The sequence below is a fragment of the Notothenia coriiceps genome, unplaced genomic scaffold (genome assembly GCF_000735185.1).
Source record: "Notothenia coriiceps isolate Sejong01 unplaced genomic scaffold, NC01 NC01_scaffold00037246, whole genome shotgun sequence".
Classification (NCBI taxonomy): domain Eukaryota; kingdom Metazoa; phylum Chordata; class Actinopteri; order Perciformes; family Nototheniidae; genus Notothenia; species Notothenia coriiceps.
Window position 1 is genome coordinate 4,012,821 of NW_011369947.1, and position 26,063 is coordinate 4,038,883.

Consider the following 26,063-nt stretch of genomic DNA (forward strand, 5'->3'; position numbering starts at 1 on the left):
TAAAAAATCACTGGTTTATTTGTCGTTACAAGTCTAATTAATGAATAAGGTACAAAATTTATTTCCACTTACATTAATAACATAATTATAGTGAGGATATGGTATGCAATGTATCAGATAGACAAGTAAAACCGACAGAAAAGTTGATTATACCAGGTCGCAGAAGATGTCACCTGTATGACGATTGTAAAATTTTATTTTATTTTTTTCCAGATTTAACGCTCTACAAAAAAATTGGGAATTATTCATCCTTTAGTGTTTTTTTTTTTTCCTTTAACCTTCTGTGAAAAAAAGGAGCCCCAGGTCCCCTCCGATTATTATACCGTTCAATGGAATCTTTACCTGACGTAACCGCGTAAATAACTTAAAGAGAGAATGTTATAAAAAAAAGGACACACCAACAAGGGGTCCACTTCACAGGTGTTTCGGGAAGACATTACCGGTACCATTGACCTCGTGACTCTGGACATCGTACGGTATACACTCGGACCTACGCTTCCCGGGGTTGACGGTGGCTCGGACACACGGGGTTGCTGCACGGTCCTGGTCCCCGGCGACACACCTGCCGTTCTACGCTCACCGAAACTCCCGAAACCACCTCCGCTGACGTCGTCACCGAAACGTACGACCTGCACACCACTGATACCGGTGACACACCTCCCGGGAAGACGGAGACACCTCCCTGCCGAAGTAGCCCCCTCCTGACACGGTCTGGTCGACGGAGTTGTTGACGGAGCCGGGCGCCCGCCACGCACTCTGCTAACACAGACGCTGCTCGGCACCTGCCCGAAGCTGACGAGGCTTTGAGTAGACAGGTTTGCTGAAGACGAATGCTGCGCCTGCGACACAGTTGCCGGGGGCACGAAACACTTCTCCCCAGATGTGGCCTCGTCTGACGCCCCTCAAGTGGACAGGACCCGTTGACATTGTGCACCGGTACACAACACTGCCCGGTCACACACACGGTCTGGCCGAGTAACGCTCTCCTAACCGGGGAGCGTTCGAGTGGAAAGGTTCTTGCGGTTGCTTTCTCCGGTAACGAAGTTGCCCTTCGTAGACGACTGGTCCTAATACTCCCACTCAACGGGAGGTAGAGAGGACGGGGCTGTTGACATCGTGTCCCGGTCACGCAATTGCCTCTTACACGACCAACACTGCATCCGAAGGTTCCGCTTATCTGAACATCGCTCGAGGACGACGCATTGTTACGTTCTGGCGACAGCAACGCAATTGCCTTTACGGCGGCGGCGGGGGTGGCAAACATGTTTCCGATTGCCGCCCCCTCGCTAACGGCTCGTGGTTCTTGACAGGTTTCACGTACCCTGCACCACTCACCCACGCTGCCGTTCCAACACACGACGAAGCAGCCGAAGAGAGCCTTAGGAGCCGCTCGACTGGACGGGGTTACTGCGGACCTGGTTCCAGCAACACAGTTGCCGTCACGCAGACAGTATTCCCGAAGTGACCGCTCCTGACGTCGCTCCTTCTGCACGAGGGTCTTAAGAACTCTCTCCAATGACGGGGCAGCTACGCTCACACACACCATGCTTCCAAAGTGCGCAGCCTGACGGAGGTACGACTGGACGGGCTTGAACGGTCTTGTCCGCTGCGGACCACTATGCTCAAACGCCAAACGGCTGTCTCCCGGAAGGAAACCCTCTCGCCTGACGGGACTTCTCCATCTACCAAGTAAGTGACTCCATAGAATGTGGACCCGGTGAATCTGAAATTTTCAAGACGGTCTAGATAAAGATACTGATGGTCACCTTCGGGTTTCAGTCTTTGTAAGAGTTCATAACCGTAATTTGGACGTAATACATAAAAAACCGGTGAATCCCAGTCGTATTGTTCGAATGTAACATAACCGGAGAAGATTATCAGATTTGTATACTTCACACGGTACACGCTTATACAACGACAGTGTGATAGGTTTCACCTTGTTGTTAAGGTCCTTTATAACTACCAGATTAACTTACAGATTATGAGTCAAAACAAGGCAAAAACAAAACCCTCAACAACGTAATACGGACGACGGGGCGAAAACCTTATCGGTAAAACCTCTGCATATATGTTTATATAACGAAAAAATTTTTTTTTCGTTAACGAAAATCCCTGCTTTTATAACCTCTCGGAGTGTAAGAGCGACCGGAGGAAGTTATCTGTTTCTTGAACTGTAAGAAACCCTACTCAATGATTTCACTATTCAAAAGTGGTACTAGAAAAGACACTCCTCTTAACCGACGATCTTAGCATTAGTCACCCATGATTGCGATCAAGGAATCACAGAAAATTTGTCCTAAACCTTCACAATGATTACGTTAGGCGAGTGAATGATCAATGGACAATGAGTCCGTAACAGCAATCAAGTGGAACTTTCATAATCCGGATGTCTTTTCATGTCAGATGTTCTTCCTATTGTGAAAGTAGGACGATGCAAAAATAATTGTAACATTAGGACGAACGATTAGAAAAAAATACTCTGCATAGACTAACGAAAAAAAACACAGGACCTAATGCAGTGAGAATCGGACCGTCCAATGAAAAAGTAGAACGTCTTAAGTGTTTCAACCTGAATTATACCATACATAACTACTAAACCAAACATAAACGAATCGAATAACGACATTTTTAATGGTCTTTTTGATGGTTATTTTTTGTACCCGAGATTTAGGACAGTCATGTAGAATCTTATAGATAAACACAATTCATTGAAATTTGGGTTAAAGATATCGAGTTGCACTACAAAAAATATTATAGGTACAGTTTTACAGTTACTGCTTTACGTTCAAGTTACTTATAAGGGTAACCTGTGGAGGTCAGGAGCATCTTTATGAGAGGAGCACATTTAAAATAATGAGTCGTGTCTACTGAATAAAGACACAGCAGAGAAGAGATATAGAGGGTGGTTTCCTCGACCTCGTCACCTCCCCAGTTCGGGTCTTAATGCACTCTGATACTAGGACCTTCTTACCTACGCCACAGCGTCTGCAGACAAAGTGTATAACATGGCGTCGGCAACCTCCAGGACCTCGATCTGTACCCCACGGACCCTGGTCTATGATTACCGCTGGTGTAATTACTCGAACTCGGACCACATCATCTGGATAGCACAGATACGACACGAGTTATTGTTCTTCTCAGAAGGTCAGTGCGAGCCAACGATGTGAATGCCAGTTAGAAGGAGACGCGAAAAAATGTTTAGGGTAATCTAGATCTACTTTCATCACTCTAAAACACAGAACGGAGAGTCTGACGGACCGGACTCCCTGACTTCAAGTTAGTCACTCCTCGCAGTCACCTTCAACCTCCACCCGAAGTAACCTGTAAGTAAGCACCGACCTTGAGAGAAGTCTTTGTGCCACTCAGGCAAGGGTTGGTCTCGAAGACAAAGGTCGGATCTCGGATGTTTCGGAGATGTTCATACCTGTAAAAGGAGACATCTCTATAAAATGCGGTCACGTCCTCGGGAATGAAATTTAAGATCCATAACAGATTATCTACTCCCAGTATCACCCACAGCAGTTTACTGGTGAGTCGTGTCCTCGATAACTTATGAACGGAAGACGAAATAAAAGAAACAACTCACCAGTTATCTTTGAAAAGGTACGTTCGATGACCCTGAAATGAGTTTCCGTGTAAAATAATTGACCAGTTGAGAATTGTCTTTGTCTCGCGGAAATACATACGCAGGAGGTGAAGTGGTGTATTATGGTCGGGATTAGAAACATCACCAACTTTACTGACCAACAAAACTCCACGACCGTCTTTCTCCTCTACCACTCTAGAATTGAGGGAGCGTGCAGGACTCTGGTGGAAACTCGTCAGCCCGGACCCGGGCCGTCCCCATGCTCCAGTCGACCTCCAACCATTTCTTGTTGTTCGCACCTGGCGGACGGAGGGTCTTGCACCAGGGTTCACTCACACGTGTAAGTGTGACGGTTGAACCACGAATATAATAGGACAAAAACTGGAACCCCTCTACAAACTGAAGTCGTCCTACATGTACATGAGTCAACCGTTACTTCGGTTTTGTACACAAGTTTCTAACGTAATGTCTTGTAGTATGAACAGGTACAAAACTTCACTAGAAGACTTAGAGAATGGCAGGTCCGAGAGTTAGCGCTTGAATCTACGGTAGTGTAAGAACGTGGAATATAAACATCCGACTTTCAGTAATAATGAGAGGTGACATTCACAATAAGGTAGGTGGTCAAAAATTGTGGTGTATAGCAACACAGAAGACATAGACGCATGTAATAGACCTTTACATTAAAGTGAGTGCATAATCCCGACCAAAATATCGAATCCATCGTGAAATGTTTTCCTGATGGGAATATTTCCCAAATGACTTATCAAACATTAATTAATTAATTAATCAACACTTGTGAAAAAAAAATTTTTAAGGTAATTATTCGAAATATTCTGTAACTCTATTTGTCCCATTGACACTGGCCATTTTCCCTCGAATACATTCACAGTTTGTGGTAGTGGCGTACATAACCTACTAGTGATTGTAATATGATGACTTTCCCACACACACAAAAATTCAAATTTTGTAAATACTCTAAATGTAAGTGCGAATGATATGGTAAAAAAGTGTCTTCGTTTCATTCTAAGTTTCTTAGGTGCGGTTTTGTAGAAAATAGTGTGATAACTTATTTTAGTCCTAAGTTTTTATAGACTACAAATCATACTGACTATGTCTATAATTTGTAATTTTCGGAAAAAGTCTGTATTTAATTTTCGAGAACCATTCTGTATTACCATAAGTCGTGATTTTTCAAACATAGTAGGAACTGTTCTAGGTTCGTCAGGTAGCCCACTCGACTCGGTTCTGCCTGGTAAGTCTTGGAACTCCACAAGATGTTGAGGTTAAAAAGTTTTCGAGTTTGTCACGACGGTTTTAATATTTGACTGACGATGTGTTAATGTTATTTACGAAAATATATAAATATAATCTAGCACTAGAAACCGCAAAGACCAATAATAACTTGTGACGACGAAATCAACAAACTGACGATTTTAGGAGAATCAAAAAATCGGCTATAGGCACCCCAACCCTCGACCTAGAATAGTGGAAAATTTATGGACTCACCTTCAAAGTAGTGAACGATTATTACGATGAAGGACTAATTGTACAAATAGTCTCCCTGTCCACCTAGAACGAGCAAAGAGTGTGATCAGAGGCTGAAAACAGAAATTGAGGAGTAAGCTTCTGGGTAAAAGAAGGAAAGGTCCATAGCATGACAGGTTCCAGGGCACGATGATTGTTTGTTACTTAGTTTTAGTAGTGTTTAATGGCATGTTAACAACGTTTAGTACAAAGTTTTACTAAAATGAACAAATAATCCAACGTAACAATATTGTATATATTCCTATTAATATGTCATTACGGTTTAACTAAATTTTTTTTATTTCATAAAAGACGTGTCTTTCGGGTCAGATATGTGAGGCTGGTAATCCTTGACCATGATGAAGAGGGTCTGTGTTTATGAGTTTAGTTTATCAAATGAAGTTTATCAATTCGTAACCACAAGTTACAATGTAAATAGACTTATGGTTAAAACACATGTAATGTATGCTTACTAGTGCCACACCCAAGCAAGGAGCTATACTGACACTTCAATGCAGATCTGGAGTTATTACTTAGGTCGAGTTGGTTGGTATAGCATTAGATTCATATAGAACCTTCTCATAATTATAATAAAATTATATGTGTGGTAGAAATAACACTCCAATTAAAGTGATGTGAAGCGAGAGCAATGAAAACTGTACATCGACAGTATGTATTAGCTCGTATCACTTAAATTTACTTGGAAATCGCTACGTATTCACATGATGATGGATTATGTTATAGAGATGAATGTTCCCACTTGGAAAAAAATGGCTTAATTGTCTTCGGCAATAAGATGTCATAATAGGTGAATTACGAATGTGAGAGATAATCAAAATTGTACCTCCGATGCTAATCCGTAGTAATCGGTGTCTACATCATATGGAACGAATGTACGACATTGGGTTGGTAATGAGGATGCTGTGCAACTACCGAATATCCGAACATGCGTATACTAAGTAACCCGACTTTGCGGAGGCAGTCCGCCGTTTATTTGTACGAGATGAAACGTCGCTCGGGTGGCGCCTCTTTCGATGCGAAACGAGGTGTTACATCAAGCCGCTTTAGCATTGCAGTGGGGAAGGTTTTCACTTACCCGTCTCGCAACTTCGCCGTTTGCGTGCGCGGGCACACTTCCCCGGCAATTGTAAGTAATTGCAAATCGACTGATTTTTGGATTCGTTGTATATTTATTTATAGTAAAGGTTTGAATGGCGTTTCTGGGCGTAAGTACGTGGCAGACTAACAATTGCGCTCTCATCAGCTTGTTATCATGGCTCGTATATCCGTACTTTTTATCCAGTGCTTCGCCATGGTTCGTGTTGTTTGTGCACGGTTTCAAGTCACCAACAAGGTATGCCTACTCGACTCGTCCGACGCAGAGGACATCGTAGTGTCTCGACGATCGTCTGCTTGTTCTTCGATTGTCGTCCTTCATTTGACCGTATGGGACAGTGAGTACACCTGTGCGGGATAAATACGTTGTGCAAATTCCGAATACTATTATGTTCTAATATTACATGCCATGAGGTACTCTAACTTACACAAAACGTGAAAATGTTCCGAGGGAAAACGTCCACACTATTTCACAACTATGTGAGTATTATTTACCAGTATTTCTCAACGGTGCCCTGTAGTTTTACCTACCCCCCCCTCTCAGTTGAGACACTTTGTGGTTACATATTCTCCGATTCAGTATGACGTTTATCACTCGAAAACCACCTACCATACGTTTGTTACAATCTGACCAATATTTAACCAAGAATTACTAATATTTCCACAAATGTTGATTTTTTTATAATATTGGGAAAATACTAGGAAATATTCCCATCAGAGATAACATTCACCCAGGCTAAAGCATATAAACGTCCTCTCTCCATCCGAAAACCGGTTGGGTGTAAAATACTTTACAGATGCAAAACAAGTCCACACTATTTAGACGGTCATAAGTGAGGGTAATCTCTTCATTTTTCCTTCATTAAGATTAGTTTGTTGATGATTGCCGGTAACTAGTGTACGATTCGATTTCCGCCGATTAACAAATCTCCCTTTATATATGGTCACTCTCATGTCAACAACATCGATACTTTAACAATGCAATCACCACTTTCTTTCTTCCTTTTACTAGACTCTATTATTCGGGTATGGAACATTGTCAATGTAGACGTCAGCTTTATTGGATTGTGAACTGCGTCACGACGTCTAGCTTCCCGCACACTATTCACTAATTCATACAGTGGGTAGACAGTTCCCTGACGTACTTCCAAAACAGTGAAGTCTGAACGGTTCTGCCAGTTAAACTAACAGATATACTCCGAAATACAACGACCCGCGTGGTGAATCTTTCCAGATCTTCAAAGACTTTGTTGTCAATGTAGTGGAAAAGTACCTCATTGACTCCAGTCGGCACGGGCTGTAGGGTCATCTGGACTAGTTTTATGGATGTGGTCTCCATTTGACCATGCTCATAGAAACAAAGCTGGCATTCCTGAGGCAATTTAAATTTTTCATGGCTCCACTTAAAATAAAAACAACAATTTTTTCTGTCCAATTTAAATTAAACACTTGAAAATACATTCATAGTGACTTAACATTTCGTACAAACCTGAATGTTTCCCAAAGGTGCTCTGACAGCCCATAACTGACAACTGGCAGCTACAAAGCTTCGTATTATATTCAAGTCCTAACGAGACTAGCAAAGTCATCTTTTAAAGAATCACGAGAATCTGATCATTATTTGCATTCCAATGTTTGCTGGTAAATGTTGGATTGTGATGATTCACCAGCCCCTTTAATGAAGAAACAGCACGTTTTCAAAAACACGGAATGAAAAACAATGAGTAGAAGGTAGGAAGACAAAGCAATTAACTTATCCCTACATTGTAAAAAGGGTGACACTAATATGAAATACAGACAATGTGTGGTTAATGAGTAAGAAGATGCAAATATATTGCTAAAAATGATTGCCTGGCTCAGCTTTAAAAACGGTGCTGCTTTGTTACCTATGAAATCTAAATCCACCAGCTTTCGAAACAATGTCGTTGAATCCAATTAGGGTTTGATTTCACCTGAGTTCACCTCACATGTATACTGAAGGAGAGAGACATTAAATACGGTGAAGGGTACACAGCTACCTGTAACCTGAGCTCCACAGCAGCCCGTCCCTCCGCTGCACTGCTCCCTCAGACTCGACAGCTCGGACTCCAGCATCTCCAGCCTGCTCAGGATGTCCTTGATATCGGGCAGCTGGTTGTCGCAGCCGCACGCCTGCTTGGGGATATTGATGCGGTGGGTGAAAACGATCTGATTGTCTCCGTCCATGGTGTGCTCCATGTGCTCGCTGTTCTGCATGTCCATCGGGGCACTCTTTTGTTTGAGATCGGTATCACCAGGGGCATCGAGTTCCACGGAGCAGAGGGACGTGGAGGGGACGTTGATGTTGTAGACGTGGTTGAACACCACCGGCTGGTCGGAGTGGGGCAGGGTGATGTTCTCCTGGGTTTGCTTCGGACTCAGAGCATCTCTTCGGTGGCGGATGACCTTTTTGACCAGGCCACCAGTGGACATCTCGAGGAGCAGGGTCACGGTCACAAAGCCCAAGAGGAAGCCTTTAATGCCCATGATGACACCCTGACACTCAGACAACAGTCTATTCAGGTATCAATTAGGTCTTCTTGTCCTTAGTCCTAGAGTAAAATAAAGAACAGACAGAAAGAACAAATTAAGAAGATCACTTTCCATGCTCATTACTGTGTTCTTTACGTCTTTATGTGGAAAAAGGCCCAGTAAAATCAAAAGCGTTATATTTTCAGTGTTGGAGTTGGGAATTTAAATAGAATTGTTTCAACTCATTTTAAGTGTTATTCAACTCCAAGATAGTTATTATTGAAAACGAGTTGGTGTTGAAAAAGGGAGTCAATTGTTGAATTCTCCAAACAAATCTAGAGTGTTGATTTAATTCAATAGTTACAATCTCTCTTTCTGTGGGTCACTGGCTGTCGCTCTGTTGGGTGTGGCCGTGACTGTGACTGTGTGTGCGCAGTCGAGGCGGGAGACGAAGTCAGAGGAGCATACCACCACATTCTATATGGAGGATAAACTGAAAAAATTGTAAGTACTTCAGTCAATGTTTCGACCCAGTAGCCTCGTACAGGTATTTATTTATTTAGCTGATTAATAAACCAGCGCTTATCTTCAGCTACATACATACTAATGATTTTAAATTGGCTGCTGTCTTCGCTCCACGTGCTAGTAATATTTGCTGCTATCATTAGCCAGGGTTGTTTAGCCTAACCTCTTTGTAATATCATTACAAAGTCTGTCATTGGGGTGTTTAGCTCCATGTATTAGTCAGGGGCGGTACTAAGGGGGGGGGGGCAGTGCCCCCCTAACACTGACCTCGTACCCCCTGTGGCCCCCCTAAAAATTGAAAAAAGTGAAAAAAATGAAAAATGTATGATTTATTACACGATTTATTGAATGACGGAATAGGCGGAACTAACGTTATTCGTCATTCTAGTCGGACCCATTAGAGCGGTGCACTCAGGACCCATTAGAGCGGTGCACTCACTTTCACTGTCCGGCNGTAACGTAGTAACGCACCCATTTAAATCACAGTAACTATAACGGCGTTACTGAATGGGAATAGGTAACTAGTAACGTTATTAGTTACCGCAAAAGGTAGTTGCGTTACAGTAACACGTTAGTTTGTAACGCGTTAGTCCCAACACTGGTAGCGAGTAAAACTCTAACACAGAAAAGATCTGCTGCCCCAAAACGCCTCGTTGGAGATTTCTCATCTTCCATTGTTTGCTTCCTGGGTTCTGTGACGTGTGAACACCCAAATCAACAACAAATTACCGGATTGGTCCATTTGGGCCAATCCGGTCATTTGTTGTTGATTTGGGTGGTGCACCTCACACACCAGGATCCCTTGGTTAACTAACAGGGAGTCCCCATTTACTTGCATAGAGCTCCCTGAACGATGGTAATAGACGAGTTGGTCTGCTCTCCGCAGACCCATTCTCAAAGCGTTATAAACCTTTTTCTTACTGAATATCAAGCCACACTTATTGTTTTTACTCCGGCTGTGATTGTTTGTGTGTGCTCAGGATGAGTTTAGCTTGTTCTCGCTGTATCTCCGACCCGGAAGCCTGTCCGCTCCTCGCAGCAGATCGCAGCAACGAGCCTCTCAACATCCCGGCCAATCAGAGCACAGTGGGCTCATAGGGGGGGGGGGCAGGAGCTCCAACAAGCCGTTTAGGACAGAGAGGGAATACACATACTATACAGAGATGCTGTATGAGAAACCAATGTGAGTTTGGAAAATTGCACAATGTAAATCTACTCTAGTAGACCACAACAATGGAAATATGATCAGTAGAAACGGCCATGACATGGGAGCTCTAACTATCGCTATAACTGCATCCTCCTCGTCAGGTCCGGAGGCTTGTTCTATTTTCCAGTACTATATGACTATGAGCAGGTGCATTTCAGTTTAGCATAATTAGGTTAAAAATTATGTAATATGCTGCAAATTGCTTTTTATGTTTATTTAAAATGAGGCTAAAAGGAAGAGCGCACACTGCACTGTGGTCGATTTAATTAGACCTAGTGGAGGCAGTTTATTCCTGGCATCTTTGGACATGAATTCCATATAAAGTTTTAAAATATTGTAATTTTAGTGTCGTTTCCAGGAAAAGTCCTTTTAGAATTTACAAATAGGCCTACAGACCTTATTTTTAAGCTCTTATCTACAACTTCTGTCCTCAACCCCTCCCATCGGACAAGCACCGGCATATACACACGGTACAAACAGTAACCTGTATTATTCATTCATTGACATCCATATTGTGTGATTTTGCCTGTGTTCTTTGCAGACTGCTGGGCATCTCAGGCCTTTTGAGATGACATACAAGGAATAAGTTGCTCACTTCAATGTCAGCAAAGCTTCATACTGATGTAAAGAAATGTTGCTAATTGTTTAGCCCCGTCGTCACCACTAAGCCCTCCACTTCCGTGATTGGTGGTTAAACCAGAATGCTACTGTAAGAGGGAAAGCAGGCAAATGTTGCTAATAGTTTAGCCCTTTATTAATCACTAAGCCATAGCTAATGTTCACTCAAGACACTAGCCACAGTTTTGTGCAGAAGTTACACTGTTAGCAAATGTTCTGAAACACTTTCATACAATATTGTCAGGCTCTCTTATTGATTATATTAGCCATTTGTTAACTACTAAGCCCTAAACCTCTGTGCTGCAGCGGTTATTGGTGGTCTCAACCAGAATGCTACTATAGAGAAGAGGAGCTAATGCTGCTACTACTTTAGCCCTTTAATAACCGCTAAACCATAGCTACCATAATTTAATCATGAGGCTAATGTTTGCTCAAGACATGAGCCACAGTTGTGTGTGTGTGGAAGATATTCTTTAACCCGGAGGGATTTGCATGACCATTTGCATTTGTTGAACAGCCGTTCGTAATGTTTTTCTACTATGACATGTGATTGTGTCATGTCACAGTCTCTAAAGCTTAAGAAAACAGAGTCAAAAGGAGGTGCAGAAGTCTAGTTCTCTCTCAGATCACCACATTACAATATGCTACAATTATATTATGGATTTTTTCCCAATGACGCCAAAAGTATGTTGCCTACCCCAGTTTTGATCTAGAGTTAACCTGCACATCTCTTTCTTTGTACTTATTGAACATTGAATTGGTTGAAGAATAGGTAGTATTTTAGTCGACCAAGAATTCCTTTGGTTCCATTCAGCTATGTCATCAGCATTTATTTCATGTAAAAAGCAAAAAGGGGAGATTCATCTCAGTTTTATGTCACCAACTGTGCAAACTGAACGTCTCATGCGTTTTCCAACTAGTTTGAAGAACTACTGAGTGAAACCAAGAAGACTTTTATATGTATTGCTTTCCAAATCCCTCATGCTCTATACGTGAGGGAAATCTCAGCGACAACTGTCTTCTTTTAACCTCTGTCATCTAAAACTATGTTGAGAAAAAAGAATCATGGTTCCAAGAGCTGCCTTGTCATCTATATCTTTGGACAGCACGGAAGATTCAGTCTTTAATTACAAGTCCTTTTTCCTCTGCCAGTTGGATTTTCTTCCTTCATTTTGTTTATTTTTTCTGGCGTTTTCATAAGATTGACTCTCAAAGTGTTTTTTCTACCATTTCACTAGACCTGCGAGTGTCCTTGAATGCAAGCTGCTTGTATGAATGAGCCATGTCATTTATGGGATAAAGAGCAGGAGGAGAGACGTTTAACCTTGCACTCCTCTCGTCTTTTTGCAATCTAACCTCACGCGCTGTAGGTCTCAACTTGCTCAGTCTGAAATGTAACACTCGGTGCATAGCAATGGGTCTCTCCTCAGTTGCTGCTGGCCCATGCAATCCCTCTCAGTCATTCTTCATTACACAAGAGATGGAGAGGCTCATCCTATCCCCTATTGCGCTGCCTCCTTTACCAGCAGCGGTATTTAGATTGTCTCATCTCTGTGGATTTCATCATGAGAAAGTTGTTTGAGTTTGGAATGCACATATAAGCTCTTTTCTTTTTCTTTAAGTAGTATTCAAGAAACCATTTTCAACTGATTAAAAAACATTCAAAATTTAAAAAAAGTAGAGCATAGTGCAATTTTGGGGACTATTCAGCTGTGGGTTAATACACATTTGGTGCTTGTAGTGAGTGTTTACCGAGGTACAATAGTGGAATGGAATTCAATCAAAGTAAACTAAATGGGCCATGTTCTTTGTAATGAAGAAACATGTCAATAACAATACAGTTCTGTGTTAAATATCCCAGACATTCTTCATCATCCTCAGGGGAATATGAATGAGTGAACCAAACTTCATGGCAAGCCATCCAATAGTTTGACATATTTCAGTCCTGACTGACGATGTGGACTAACCGACCTACATTGTAGTTTATTGTTTATTTAATGATCCAAACATGTATATTACTCTAATTTCTAGAAGTCTTGTTTTTAGACAATGTATAAAAAGATACAAAAACTTTTCACGTAACAGACACGGCAGTACAATCAAACATAAAAACCCAAAAACTGAATCTAGCACAGTCAAAAAATAAATGTATTAAAGAATTCTAGGACATTAAAATGAATGTTTGACATCGAAAAATAAGGTATTTTCTCATTCTGTTATTTGGCAAGACATTTCTTTGTATGCTTTTTGAAAGTTTACTTTTTATGGACGGCAGATATATCTTTGAGCAGAAGTTTCCAGAATGCCATTGACTGGTGTATGTACAATGATTTGTAAATGGAACAGGAAGGCTCTTGTGCTGTAACCAGGCCAAATGTATCTGATGAGCCAAGTCCGTCTGGTTGGTACTAATGATGCTCTGCAGTAGCATAAGGAGATACAAAGACATGTTTTGTTCAGCAACGCCAGATGTACACATTGACTCTTCCTGTATGAGTAGCCAAATACCAGGAAAGCTGCTTTTTTTGGGAAATGTGCAACAATTTTGGATCATTTTGATGCCGATGACCAGTCTACAGAGCAGTCTTCTAGTTGAGATAGAATACAAAACAATAGCTGATTTTTACGCCACAGTATAGCTCAGTTTGCAGAGCTGGCAGTCTGGCACAGGACCATTCATTCTATCTCTACAATAAAGGCACTGGTTGCCCAAAACATTGCTGTTTTGTCTATTGAAGGAGTAGTAAAAGCAGAACACATCTAAAGCAAAACGGTAGTGTGACAAAAACAAATTGGAATTAAAAATAATTATATATACTGTATCAAAAAAGCTCTTGACCTGTTAAGCCCCGAGCCTGTTTTCCAGGTCTCAGGCTCGAAAATGACATTCCCAGAACAAATGATAATAGCTTCACTTCTAAAAGGGGAACATTTATAATATTTTTTCTCAAAGTAATGATAAACCTGTGAGTTGGATGTAGGAAAGTCAGAATCAATATAGATTTTTTTTATTTTAAAGTCAATTCAGATTGAACATAGTAAAAACATGTAGGTTATTGTGTCGTTCCAAAGAAAACACATTACTTATAGTGAAAACCACCCTTGAATGATGGGATACAAAATTAACCAGAAACATACATTTTACAGTACAGCTGGTGTTCTTTCTATCAAAGACAGTTTCTCTTTCTCCAAAAATGTGAAAAAAACGCCAACACTTTAATGCTTTTGTTGAACAGAGGAGGTAAAATTGCTATGGACAGTCCGTGAATGTCCATGCTGATATGAAAAATACTTATTTTAATACGGTTTCAAACAGCAGTGTTTTATTTCACTTCCATTTCTGTGAATCTGACAACTCGCTATACAGAACATAGTTGTAGAACAACTTCAAACTAAAAATCACTATTCTATGAGATGATCCCAAGTGAAAAGCGGAGGTGGGCGTTCTGCTTTGATTTGAGACAGCTCTTAGCACGTTGTGTCAGATTGTTTCAGTCTGTTTTTCAGACCTACATTGTCACCTGAGGTGGAATTAGATGAATTCAAGTGTAATCGCTGATTCAATTTCCGGGCATAATCTCCTCACTAATGTTTGAACAAAATGTGGAATTAAAACGCTAGTGACAACTCCTCATGCATTTATGCAATAGATCAAATATTAGGGTATTACAACAAGTTGACACATGTGCCGCAACATCCCTGGAGTCACAACACAATATTCATCTCTTCCAGCTATAACTGGATCTGTAAAGCGTCTGGTATTGTTTGATAAGTCCCACCATGAAGAGATTTAGGTGTGCTTTATGACACTGACGTCGGATTAGAGTTTGAACTGGCTCTGGAGTGACTAAATTGCACAACACTTTCTAGCCTGCAACGGTTTAAAGAAAGAAAAAAAACTCCTTCATGCTCCCTCAAAATAAACCGCACCCTTTCTACACGATGCTCCTCCATCCGTATGCATTTCTAAAGCCTGTCAAGTGGATTGCAGTTGTTTCAGCTCTCTCAGTCAGACGAATGCTTCTTGGAACGGCTTTCTATTCTGGTGCTGGCAGTCAGCGCTGCCTGGCATGACAAATAACCCTTAAGCGCTTTCCACCTACTACCTCCATCCAAGAGTATGTGTGCTTTCCCTTGCTCGCATTTGATAAGACAGTAAGTGGTGAATATGCCTCCCGACGTCTAAGTCCATCGAACCTCCGCTGCTGGTTTCGGGATCAGATACAAAGAGGCAACTGGGAGTTCGGTGGCAGATGGTTTTAAACAAGAGCTGGGTGGTAAAGCTTAGACTGACAGTCCCTCAGTGCCCCCCCACTCCCACCTTCTCAGTCTCAGTGATGGCTTAATGGTGTCAACAGGAGAGATAGGGTCGTGACTCCCTTATCTGGACAAAATCTTAGACCCATCACCATCTCTGTTTGCAGTAATTGCGGTTGCAGTGTGGTCTCTGCAGGCGAAAAAGGCAAAGTAAAAGCCAAATCAAAAGGCTCAGCTTCAATCCACTTGACCGAGTGGGTCAACGGAAATAAATGACTTTCCTTTGACCGGCTGTACACCCATCTCTTCGGTGTCACCGCTGTCAAGGACGCTGGGGCCTATCTCCGCCGCACTGCTGCTCTGATAAAATGAAAACAGACCAATGGTTTAAAAAGAAAATAAAAAAACTGTCTCTCCTTTCTGTCTGTTATCAATGAGGAGCTATCCATCTGTGTCCGCCATCACCATGCATCCACATCACCTCCAGTTGTCGATTATTATAGAAGGGAATAATGCATGAGAAATGCGCCAGACGCCTGACATCGTCAGGGGAAATGTGATATTCCTGTACAGTTACATTCTGTGTCTACACATCTGGCAAGTTGGAGTGTGTGTACATGTGTGTGAACAGTCAGTGTGGATCCACCTCAGTAAAAATAAGGAAAGGAGGTGACATTGGCACCAGCAGCCGTGGCAAGTGACAAAGCAGATGGCTCTCTTCTTACCATCATTTCCTTTCCCATAATGCTTCGGGAGCGTAGCGCACAGAGCACATACTACACTCTGCCTCCCCCTTGGGAAGAAGTAGCTACAGGGTAGTCATTCTTAAGAAGGGAACAAGCACTACACACTGCAAAGGAGCCCTAATTGTTTACCAGATACCCCAGTTCCCTCTCGATTTTTTTCTTTTATAGCAGCAGCGGGAAGAAAAAAAGCCAGCGTGCAGATTTGATGCTGCTGATAACACCTTTCCTTCCTGTTCAGCCACCTGCCTCGTTAGCCACCTTGCAGCCGTTGCCAATGAACTGGACGACAAATCCAATTGGAGCTTCTCATGATGTTCCCCCTTCGTCCCGGCTGCCACACTTCTCTATTCTTTTCATTGGCTGCCCAGTGCGCCAGATGGAGCCCGTCGTCTCTGCTCCACCCCGGGGCTCGTCTTCTTCCTTTGAGCAGGGAGAGCAAGACCTGTTTACACTGGCAGTCCAGACAGGGACACTATCTGTTTTCTTCTAATCACTGGGTCATTTTTGCAGTGTAAAAAACGTGAAAAATGTGGTTCGCTACCAAAAAAGTTACTATAGCTGCTTTATTTATTCTGGCAAAGACATTATTTGTTCATACATGGGTATTTTTTTAGGGTTTTGGGCTACTTTGCGTCCATATACAGCCTTCTATAGACTAGTGGAAAAGAACACCTCCAAATACAAATGTTAGTGTTTATGTTACTAACTTTATATATTTGCTTCAGTAGATTTCATTTGCATATTTAAACATGACATTTCAGTTTTGTTCTCATACTGAGCCAGATATCAGCTCAGTAGCTTTACAGTTGTATTCCTATTTATCTATATTTATAAGGTTTTTAAAAAGGAGTTTGGTCATATATCTTAAATAGCTTGATTTATATAATATGTAATACCTTAAAACCTGTCGAAAAAAAAAGTAAATTGTCTATTTACAGTATTTTTATTTATAGAGTGAAACAAAAAGATATCCATAACTCCTTCTGTAAAAAATGTTCAATATCATTTGTGAAGAAAGTGAACATTTAATTTTGATCCTGTCTTTATGGTATGTTCCAGAAATATATGCAAGTTATGAATAGTCAGAAATACTTCCACCAGTGAGAACATTTTTTTGTGATAGTTGTTCCATTATAGAATTTATAAGATAATTTAAAAAGATTGTAATATAATGTATTATATAATACTAAAACATAGAAGCACATATTTAATAAGAGGGCACATATTTGCATTTCTAAAAACAACATCTCAAATGTTAATGTCATTAATCAATGTCAAAGTGATTAATCAGTTACATTTTTATTTAATATTTACTTTTAGTATCACATTTAGTTTTTTCCCACCAGTTTTCTCATCACACCCTGTCTGCATTCACAGGCTCATGACGGATAATCATTCAAACAAACCAAAACTCATTTACTAGGCAAAAAACGTGGGTGTTTTCTTTGCATTTTCTTTGTGTTCCAGCTGCATCTCTGGTCCACACGGCAACAGCAACGCCACAAATAGCAGATGGCGGTCATCTGGTTTTGAATACCCACACTCATCTGCTGCCCTACTTCTGCTGGATCCACTGCTGCTAGGACAGGATATCAGGGGATCTACATATGTTTCCTGATGCAAACATGCATTGGGTCTCATGCAGGAACCATACTGAAACAAAGGACCTCATATGTTTTTAGTACCTAGAATGTTTCGTAGTTTTGATCTTCCCTTTTTATGAATTGTCAGGAATCTTGATAAGAAAAAACATCTTGTTCTCATGGTCCACAAAATGTTTGTCCAACACCAAGAAACATGTTTAAAATGTGATGATTATGAAACATAAAGAGAATGGCCGAAGCCCTGCTATACTCTCCTTATAGGAATACTTTAATGTATTTTATTACTTTTTAATAATTGAAAATCTTTGTTTTCTCGCAAGCCTCTATGGGTGAAACAGGAATCCACAATCACATGATAAAATATGCACTTTGATATGTTTTAAAGTATTATATAATCATTGGATTATTAAATGCGTGTAAAATAATTACTATTCGGCAGGTCATCTCAATTAAGACAACATATCCCATTGGAGGATAGTGTGTGCGTTCAGCTTCTCAATGACTCACACACAGATTTGTGTTGCTTTTTGAATTCCCTGTAACACCACTTCTGAATCTTGAAAACTAAATCCTAATTTATTTTTTCATTTTTAAGGTGCTGTATCTGTATGTAGTGTCTCTACTGTGACATGTCTCCATGCTTTAATGTTCAAAAAGCTATTTATTTTTCTCATACTGCCTTGTCTGCAGAACCTCTTTTCACCCTCTGTCTGAAACCAGAGCCCAGTCTGCTCTGATTGGTTAGCTGGCTCTGTTGTGATTGGTCAACCCTTTAGAGATGTCCCACACCTTATCCATCAGGCACAATGTGTAGGAGCTGGTAAGCTGGTTAGCTGGCATGCGCGAGTCATGTGATGTCATCATGTTACAGAAGTAAACAAAGGAGTCCAATGGAGGAGTTTCAGGCAGGGGGGGAGGGGGGAGTGTGTGGGAGAAAAACTCCCTCTGGAGGGAACACAGGGAATGTAGTCTTTGCAGACCATTGACATGCACAAAAAGCCATATAACACACTACAGGAAAGGGAACACTCAGAATAGGGCCTCTTTAATATAATTAAAGAGTAACACAATACAGATTCAATTCTTCTTCTTCTTAAAGACCGTTGGGGGCATCTGCCCAAGTTTTTGGCATGTGAATATTTTCACAACACATGCCCTGCCCTTAGGTCGTTTTCAAGTGGTGGCATATACTTTTGCTAACAATAAGCAATTGGCCGTAGCCTATGCCTCAAATATAGTGAGAGAAATATAAGAAAGTGTTACTGTACAAGTTCCATTGCCGCATTCCAAAAAATGAACAATAATTCATATTTATTTGCATCTTCACAAAATTCCTGAAAGTTATAAGACGTGAGGGAGCCGATGAGAAGGCGGCAGGTATACTGCAGAGACAGACACACATAAAAGAGGCCTGCACAGTGAAATCTGAGTGATGCAGGTGCTCGTCTGGCAGTCTGGCATCCCCCTTATATTATCTCCGGATAGCAGAGAAGAGCGAGGACAGCGCATGAGGCGTGTGCACATTCTTATCATATATCTGACTTTTGGCCATTACCACATAGGTGATAACTGACAGCGGATTCAATCTCATTTTAAATGCTGGCAATAATACTAACATGACAAAAAATCTTCGCCTTATCTGAGAAAGATAGACCTCAAGGAAGATTTCCCGCAATTGCATGATCATACTTAAGGCTGCCATCATTCAGTGTAATAGGTAAAAGCCAAAGTACTGCAGAGGACAACAACCTGCCATCCATCACTATTTTACCAACACTTGTATGATTACAAAAGCTTTTATTGAGTAGCATAAATCAAGACCTAAACCCTTGAGGTTGTAGAATAAATCAGCAAACATTAGCAAGGCCTCTCTATTTTTCAGATAATGAAGACAGGTTTATAATCATTTCACATTCAGCCCAATATAAAAACCCCATGGAAAATAAACCATCGTTTTTCATGCACTCACTAACTTGCCTCGTGATGCGCCTGAGCCGTAAGTAATCGCCCTGTGTGTGCACGTCGATATATTTCACCACAGACAGGTCAAAAGGCGTAGTCGGAGGCTTCTAACTGCAGCCAAGAAGCCTCTGCAGGTGTTTGTGCATGCTTACGTGTGTCTGTGTGTGATGTATAACAGCTTGGACTGGCACAGCACCGCGGCGATGTAATTGGCTTTCAGAGAGAGGTAAACAGGACTGCAGCCACGAGGAGGGCAGCTGAAGATTGACCTTCAGAAAAAGCGAGCAAAAGCACCACGGACGGGCGGCTGCCTTGAGGCTGTCATCTCACTGCAGCTTTGACACCAGAGTTGCTATTTTGTATTTTTTTTCCCCTTTGGCGGTGGAAAGGAGGGGGGATACGATAATCAGATCCAGCCTCAAATATCCCCATTACTTACATGGAGCACTTTGTAGGTAGGACACCTTCCTCGGGGATCACTGGGTTCCTCGTGTGATCAGGGGTCGTCCATGTTTCTCCCTCTGATAAGGCTGGGTTGGGGTCTCTTGTCTGCGGCGATGCACTCTGCGGCGCAGGAAGTGTGATTACTACACATCTGCAGAGGTGAAAGCAAGACACCTGCTGAGAGCTTCTAAAAGGTGTCAGACGCAGGGTGACGCCGCTGTGTGAGGCTTCAGCTGGGGGATTTTACCGTCCTAACTAAAAGGGAGAGACCTCGCTGTGTGGAGGCTGACACGATGCAGATGATGATGCTGTTTGTTGAACTAATTGCTTTGAGTGCATCTCTCTGTGTAAACAGGGCTCGGAGGGTTACTTTTAAAATCTATTATAAATCATCGTTATGATTACTTGTTACCGGTAAAACAAATATAATAATCAGAGTATCATAAATATGTAACCCAATTACTTTCCATTACGTTTGGATTACCTAAATATAAAATGCAACGCAAATAATTACAAGAAAAATATATATCATTAGATTAGAATCGGAGGATGAAACCCTTTTTATTTTTGTCACACAGCACACACAGTGACTTTTACCTCTGGATTTAACCCATTTTAGTTCTATAGCAGCTATTGTACAGCACTCGGGGAGCAATGGGCGGGGGGGGGGGTGGGATTTGGGGTCTCTCATCCAGTGCAAGCCACTGCTGTACAGGGTGGTGTTGTAGTAGGTTATGTTGCATGAAATATAATGTTAACAAACTGTGAAACTAAGAGTGTCAAACGGTTGAGCACAAGGCCATCTTTAGTGGATTCAGTACTCTGTTAGTCCCCAAGCCTTTGAAGTATTTAAATGGATATAGACTGTTTATTCTGTCACACACACACACACACACACACACACACACACACACACACACACACACACACACACACACACACACACACCTACAGCGCCATCTGCTCGCATATACAGTATTAATGGAAGCCAATAATGGCCCTATGTTTGGTTTACAGTGGCAGTTTATGATGGATGTAACGGAGTTTAATTGGGAATAACGAGAACCCGTTATAGGGACATCATTACCCCACAATGTGGACTACAATGAGCACACGCGACAACCCAACACACTGGGTCTCATACTAAAGGGTGTTGTTATTGAGAAAATGCTGTTATCATGATTATGAAACGCTTCCAGCGGCATCACCTCTTCCCTCTCCTGTCCTGCGCGTCCTCTTTTTGATCAATTCAAAGAGCAGTGAAGTGAAGTGCGCTTGATTAGCTTCAGCTAAGATAGCCGGCCGCGGTACACTGATGACTTTCTTCCACTCAATCTTAATTAGCAAGTGGAGATGCTTCCGCAGGTTTTGATGAGGTCAAATTCATTCATTTTCCAGCTCAGCGGGGACCTTTCCGCGTCTCCCTTTTGTATTGACACTTGGGGATAATCATATCGGTGACCTCTCTCTCGCCTGACTACTTCTCTGCCTCTCGTCGGGCAACACAGCGGCTGGTCTCGCCTGAACTGTGAAGGAATCAACGCCCTTCAATACCTCTGTTGGAACAGGAAGAGAGAGGGAATCAATCCCATCTAATGCCTCTGCTGAAAGACAGGGGAGAGTGTTGGCTAACACCACTGCTGACTGATCGAAGCACAACTCCTACCATGAATCTGATTCTGTGAGCAGACATCTGCCATGACACAGTGATTTACAGGTTGATTAATGCCAGCCAGGGTCTTAAAAAGCAAAGGCAGGGTACTGTACATTCTGTTACACTACGGAATATGCAGCATTTTGTTGCCCAGCAAAATTAATTGACACACAATTTGCACCTGACAGATGTCACTTACACGGTTTCAGTTTCAAGACAAACAAAAATTTTGTTTATTTAACCACTCAAAATATAATTTGTAAACCAGTTACTCACTCGGCTTTCTTCATTTGTTTGAAGAATGCATTATTTCCTTCTCTTGCCTCCACAGCATTGAGCGATCAAAAACATTCCAAAACATACTCTGCATAATTGGAGGAGTAGTGTGTTTGCCCAAGTGTGAGGCTGTTCATTTGGAGGAAAAATAAGAATTTCTTCAGTAATTTAAGAGGCGAGCAATTCATATACAAACTTTCATTTTGGTGATGAAGTATTCCTAAAAGGAGAGTATGCTTCGGCTTTTGTCATTTTCTGTTTTGGGCATTTACTATAAAGCGATAATAAAGAGATCACAATAAAATGTTAGGTAAATACCAATTAGGTTTACAGTTCATGGTCAGCATCTTAATCCCTAAACTAAGACAGAACCCCCTCAGGCGTTTTAAAGGGAATCACAGTATTTTCCAACCGGGGTCTTCACTCATTTTTGTGTGTCAATTGGTGTTATTTACTGTCTCTGAAGGAGAGATTTACAAGAATAATGTTGTTGCATCGGGAAGGTAGTGTAAGGCAATCTTTTGAATATCATAAAATATAAGAAAGGCCCCTAGCTTCCAAAAGGAGGTGCATTCATATGGTAAATTATGTATGTGTGGCTCAATTAGCAAAAGGAATGTGGCCTTATTATGCTTTTTGGGGTTTTCCCTTTCCTGCAGTGTGTTATATAGGTTTCTGTGCATGGTCTGCAAAGGCTAAAATCCCTAAGTTCAGACCAGAGGGAGTTTCTCTCCCACACACTCCCCCCTGCCTGAAACACCTAAAATGGGCTCCTTTGTTTATCGTATCATAATGACATCACTATGTAACGCCCTCCTATTGGCTAGCGCTCCAACACATTGTACGTGATAGGCTAAAGGACAGGACATCTCTAAGCGGTTGACCAATAACAACAGAGCTGGCCAGCTAACCAATCAGAGCAGACTGAGCTCTGGTTTCAGACAGAGGGGGAAAAGAGGTGCTGCAGCACAGGCAGTATGAGAACAATAAAGAGCTTTTTGAACATTAAAGCATGGAGACATGTCACAGGAGAGACACTAAATACAGATATGAACCTGGGAATTAGCATAATATGTCCTATTTCAAGTTACCTGGGGGTTTGTTTCCAATCTGAAGATTGAAGTCATATGTTTCTTGCCTTGTTGGACCTATTCTTTTAGCTATGTTGCACTTCAAACCAAGCGCAATGGTTTAAAATCCAAATTGTAGTACAGCACTACTGGACTGAAATATAATTCTGTTCATCTTCTGTTGCAAAAAAGCTGAGTCAAAATAAGATGTCATCTTGAGCGACATTAATACCCAGGTTGACAAACTCCCCTTAGTGTATCAATCACAGTTTTACAGTAGCTACAATTATATCTGATCATGTAAGGCAGACAAGACATGCTCTCGCCTATTTAGGCATCAAGCACTGACACTTAATCAATGTCAGAGCATATATTATGGGCCTCGAGGTGAACTTTCAAATGCCAGTGATCCCGAATCACAGAGATTAATTATGACATTCAGATACACAGAGGCCTCTAGCTGCTGAAAAAACTCAAGCAGCATATGGTCTGGAATGTGAGCCCTTACACTAATTACTTGATTTGTCTCTTTCTTTTTTTTGTCAGTCAAGGCAAAGTGCTTTTCTTGCTTCTTTAACCACACACATTCTTGCTGTACACCCAGTCTGAAAACTTCACAGCCTCTCAAGCACACCACACACACACCACTGCAGACCCAAATCTCTATCTAGCATTACCTAAAGACTTCTAGACACTCCTGGGCAGGCGTCTCCCCCAGGGGCCCGTCTCTGCAGAGGGACGACTTGATGGAGTGGGGCTGGAAAGCTGGTGAGACAGGCTGCACGGCCGGGGGGGCCTGGACTGTGACATATTACCTTTAAAGAGCAGCAGCAGGGCCACTCGCATGAAACCTATTAGCAGGCAAACAGCACACAACTCGGCCGTATATAACATTGTTATCACTGGCAGCACATAAACTTAAAGATGGCACATCAAACAGGTTAGATGTAAACGTGGACAATCATATTGAACCAGGATCTGTCTGAACCCTGTAAAGCCCAAATATAGAAAAACATTATAATTATTTTTTTTAACCTTTCAGATGTTGTTGTAGGTAGCCTCTGGGGCAGAAATGAAAGAGTTTTCCAATGTTTTAAGTTTTGGTACGTTTTTAGGGAAATTAGCAGAATTTCTGTATTTCTACTCACATTGAACAACTAAGGGTTGATTTGCAGTATACAGCATGAATAACAATCACACATCAGTCATATTTGTTATGAATAGTCATTTATTAAATAGTAATGCAATGGTAGTCCCAAAAACAGTTCCTATTGTCGGAAAAGCACAGACGAACGTCACACTTGCTGCATTGCTTGTTTGTGTACCTGTAAATGACTTCCTCTGTGATATCTGGACCAGAAAAGTCAGTATTGGGACTGATAACATATTTTTTCAGCCAGCAATACCTGTCACGGAGCTTGGTCTGTTTATTTGGTTGGGGCTCGATGTCCACATAATCACTGACTGGGCGGTCATTGGGTTGTTGGTTTTCTTTGTCCACTTGTCCACAGGCATCTTCATCTGCCTGTTCTTCACTCATAGCAGTGTCACTGTCCTCTGATTCCATCTCAACATCCCTTTTGGATGACAGCAATCACATCCTGCACACTGAATCCAGGACCTCTCTTTGCTGGTGGCATTCTGAAATGGAAAAATTAATTAATAAGTATGTATCAATCATACATAATTATGCTTATTATATTGTAATAGATTACCTGAAGGAATAGATAGGGTGGTGGAACAAGTGTTCATTCTGTCTGGCTTAGCCTATTATCACACTAAAAGGAATGCATGCACCACTCCATTCCAGTCGTCCCGATGCAACAAACATCTGCATGCTATTTACATTGTACACTTGAGTCACATGGCTTAACCTATTATCATAATAAAAGCAATACCTACACCCACACATGCAGATAAACCAGTTCAACAAGTCACACAATGCTGTCTGGCTAATGATAACAGGCTAATTATCATACTAAAAGGGATACATCCAAGTGTCCCAAAACATTTCAGAAATAACTGTTTCTGCCAGAACCAGAGAAGAGTTAAATGTATGTTTGTAACTGATTAACTGACAAGATACAAGTAGAGTTTAAAATATTGCTAGAGAAATAATGTATTTATTCAATTCTGGTCTTAATTCAACATCTTAACAGAGGACACATTTAGAACTTAGCTATAGTGAATGATCAAATACATTATATTTCCATATGTGAACATAAGAAGGGCAATCTCCATGACAGGTGCTCATGCTATTTTGAATACCACACTGACCCAGGTATGTAATATTGCAACAAAGACATAAGCTGCTCAAATTTGATGAATGTATTCCGCAATAACTAAATATGTACATGTTCTAGACATTGTAATAATCACAAAAAAAAATATTTGAGGCATTTTACTTACTTGAATCTGACAAATCCAGTTTGCTTTTTCCCAGGGAGTTAGATATAGAGATACAACCTTTATGTAAATGGTCAGGTAATATTTGAAAAGTCTAGAAAATCTGCACAATTTAATTATTTTACCCAAAGTCAAGTCATCATTGGGCTGAATGAAAGGGAAGAGTCTTGTCTTGTTTGGATTTAATTAGACAAGAAGTTGAAATGCTTAAATATTCTGCAAACATTCCTCCGATACTGTAAATATACAGTCAACCCTCAATAGCAAGACCTGTTCTGATAATTAATAATCATATTTGGTATGTCTGTCATCGTCTTAAGAAACTCTAGGGGGAGAAGGTAGTTATTTGATTAAATGTTTAACTTTTTTTTAAAACTTTTATTTTTTTAATATAGTTAACTCACTGTTATATTCATTTTGGCCTCTGTATAGGTGTATTATAAATGTGGTATATTGTATTTTCTTTAGACAAGAACACTTTTAAAACTTTACATTTAGCCATTGAACACTTGAACCCAACATATCTTGGAACTATTTCAGTCAAGGTTAGCTTAAAAAAAGAAAAAACTCCATCC

At 41.2% G+C, this 26,063-nt stretch overlaps 1 protein-coding gene across 1 annotated transcript in view; it reads right to left on the bottom strand.

The window, feature by feature from the left end:
• Positions 1-8,795, bottom strand: part of LOC104966305 (tenascin-like) — a 27,007-nt gene extending 18,212 nt beyond the window's left edge. Inside the window, exon 1 of the mRNA XM_010795493.1 lies at positions 8,248-8,795. Within this exon, the coding sequence (XP_010793795.1) occupies positions 8,248-8,734 (487 nt within the window). The 5' untranslated portion in view covers positions 8,735-8,795. The remainder of the gene's footprint in view (positions 1-8,247) is intronic.
• Between the last annotated feature and the right edge of the window lie 17,268 nt (positions 8,796-26,063).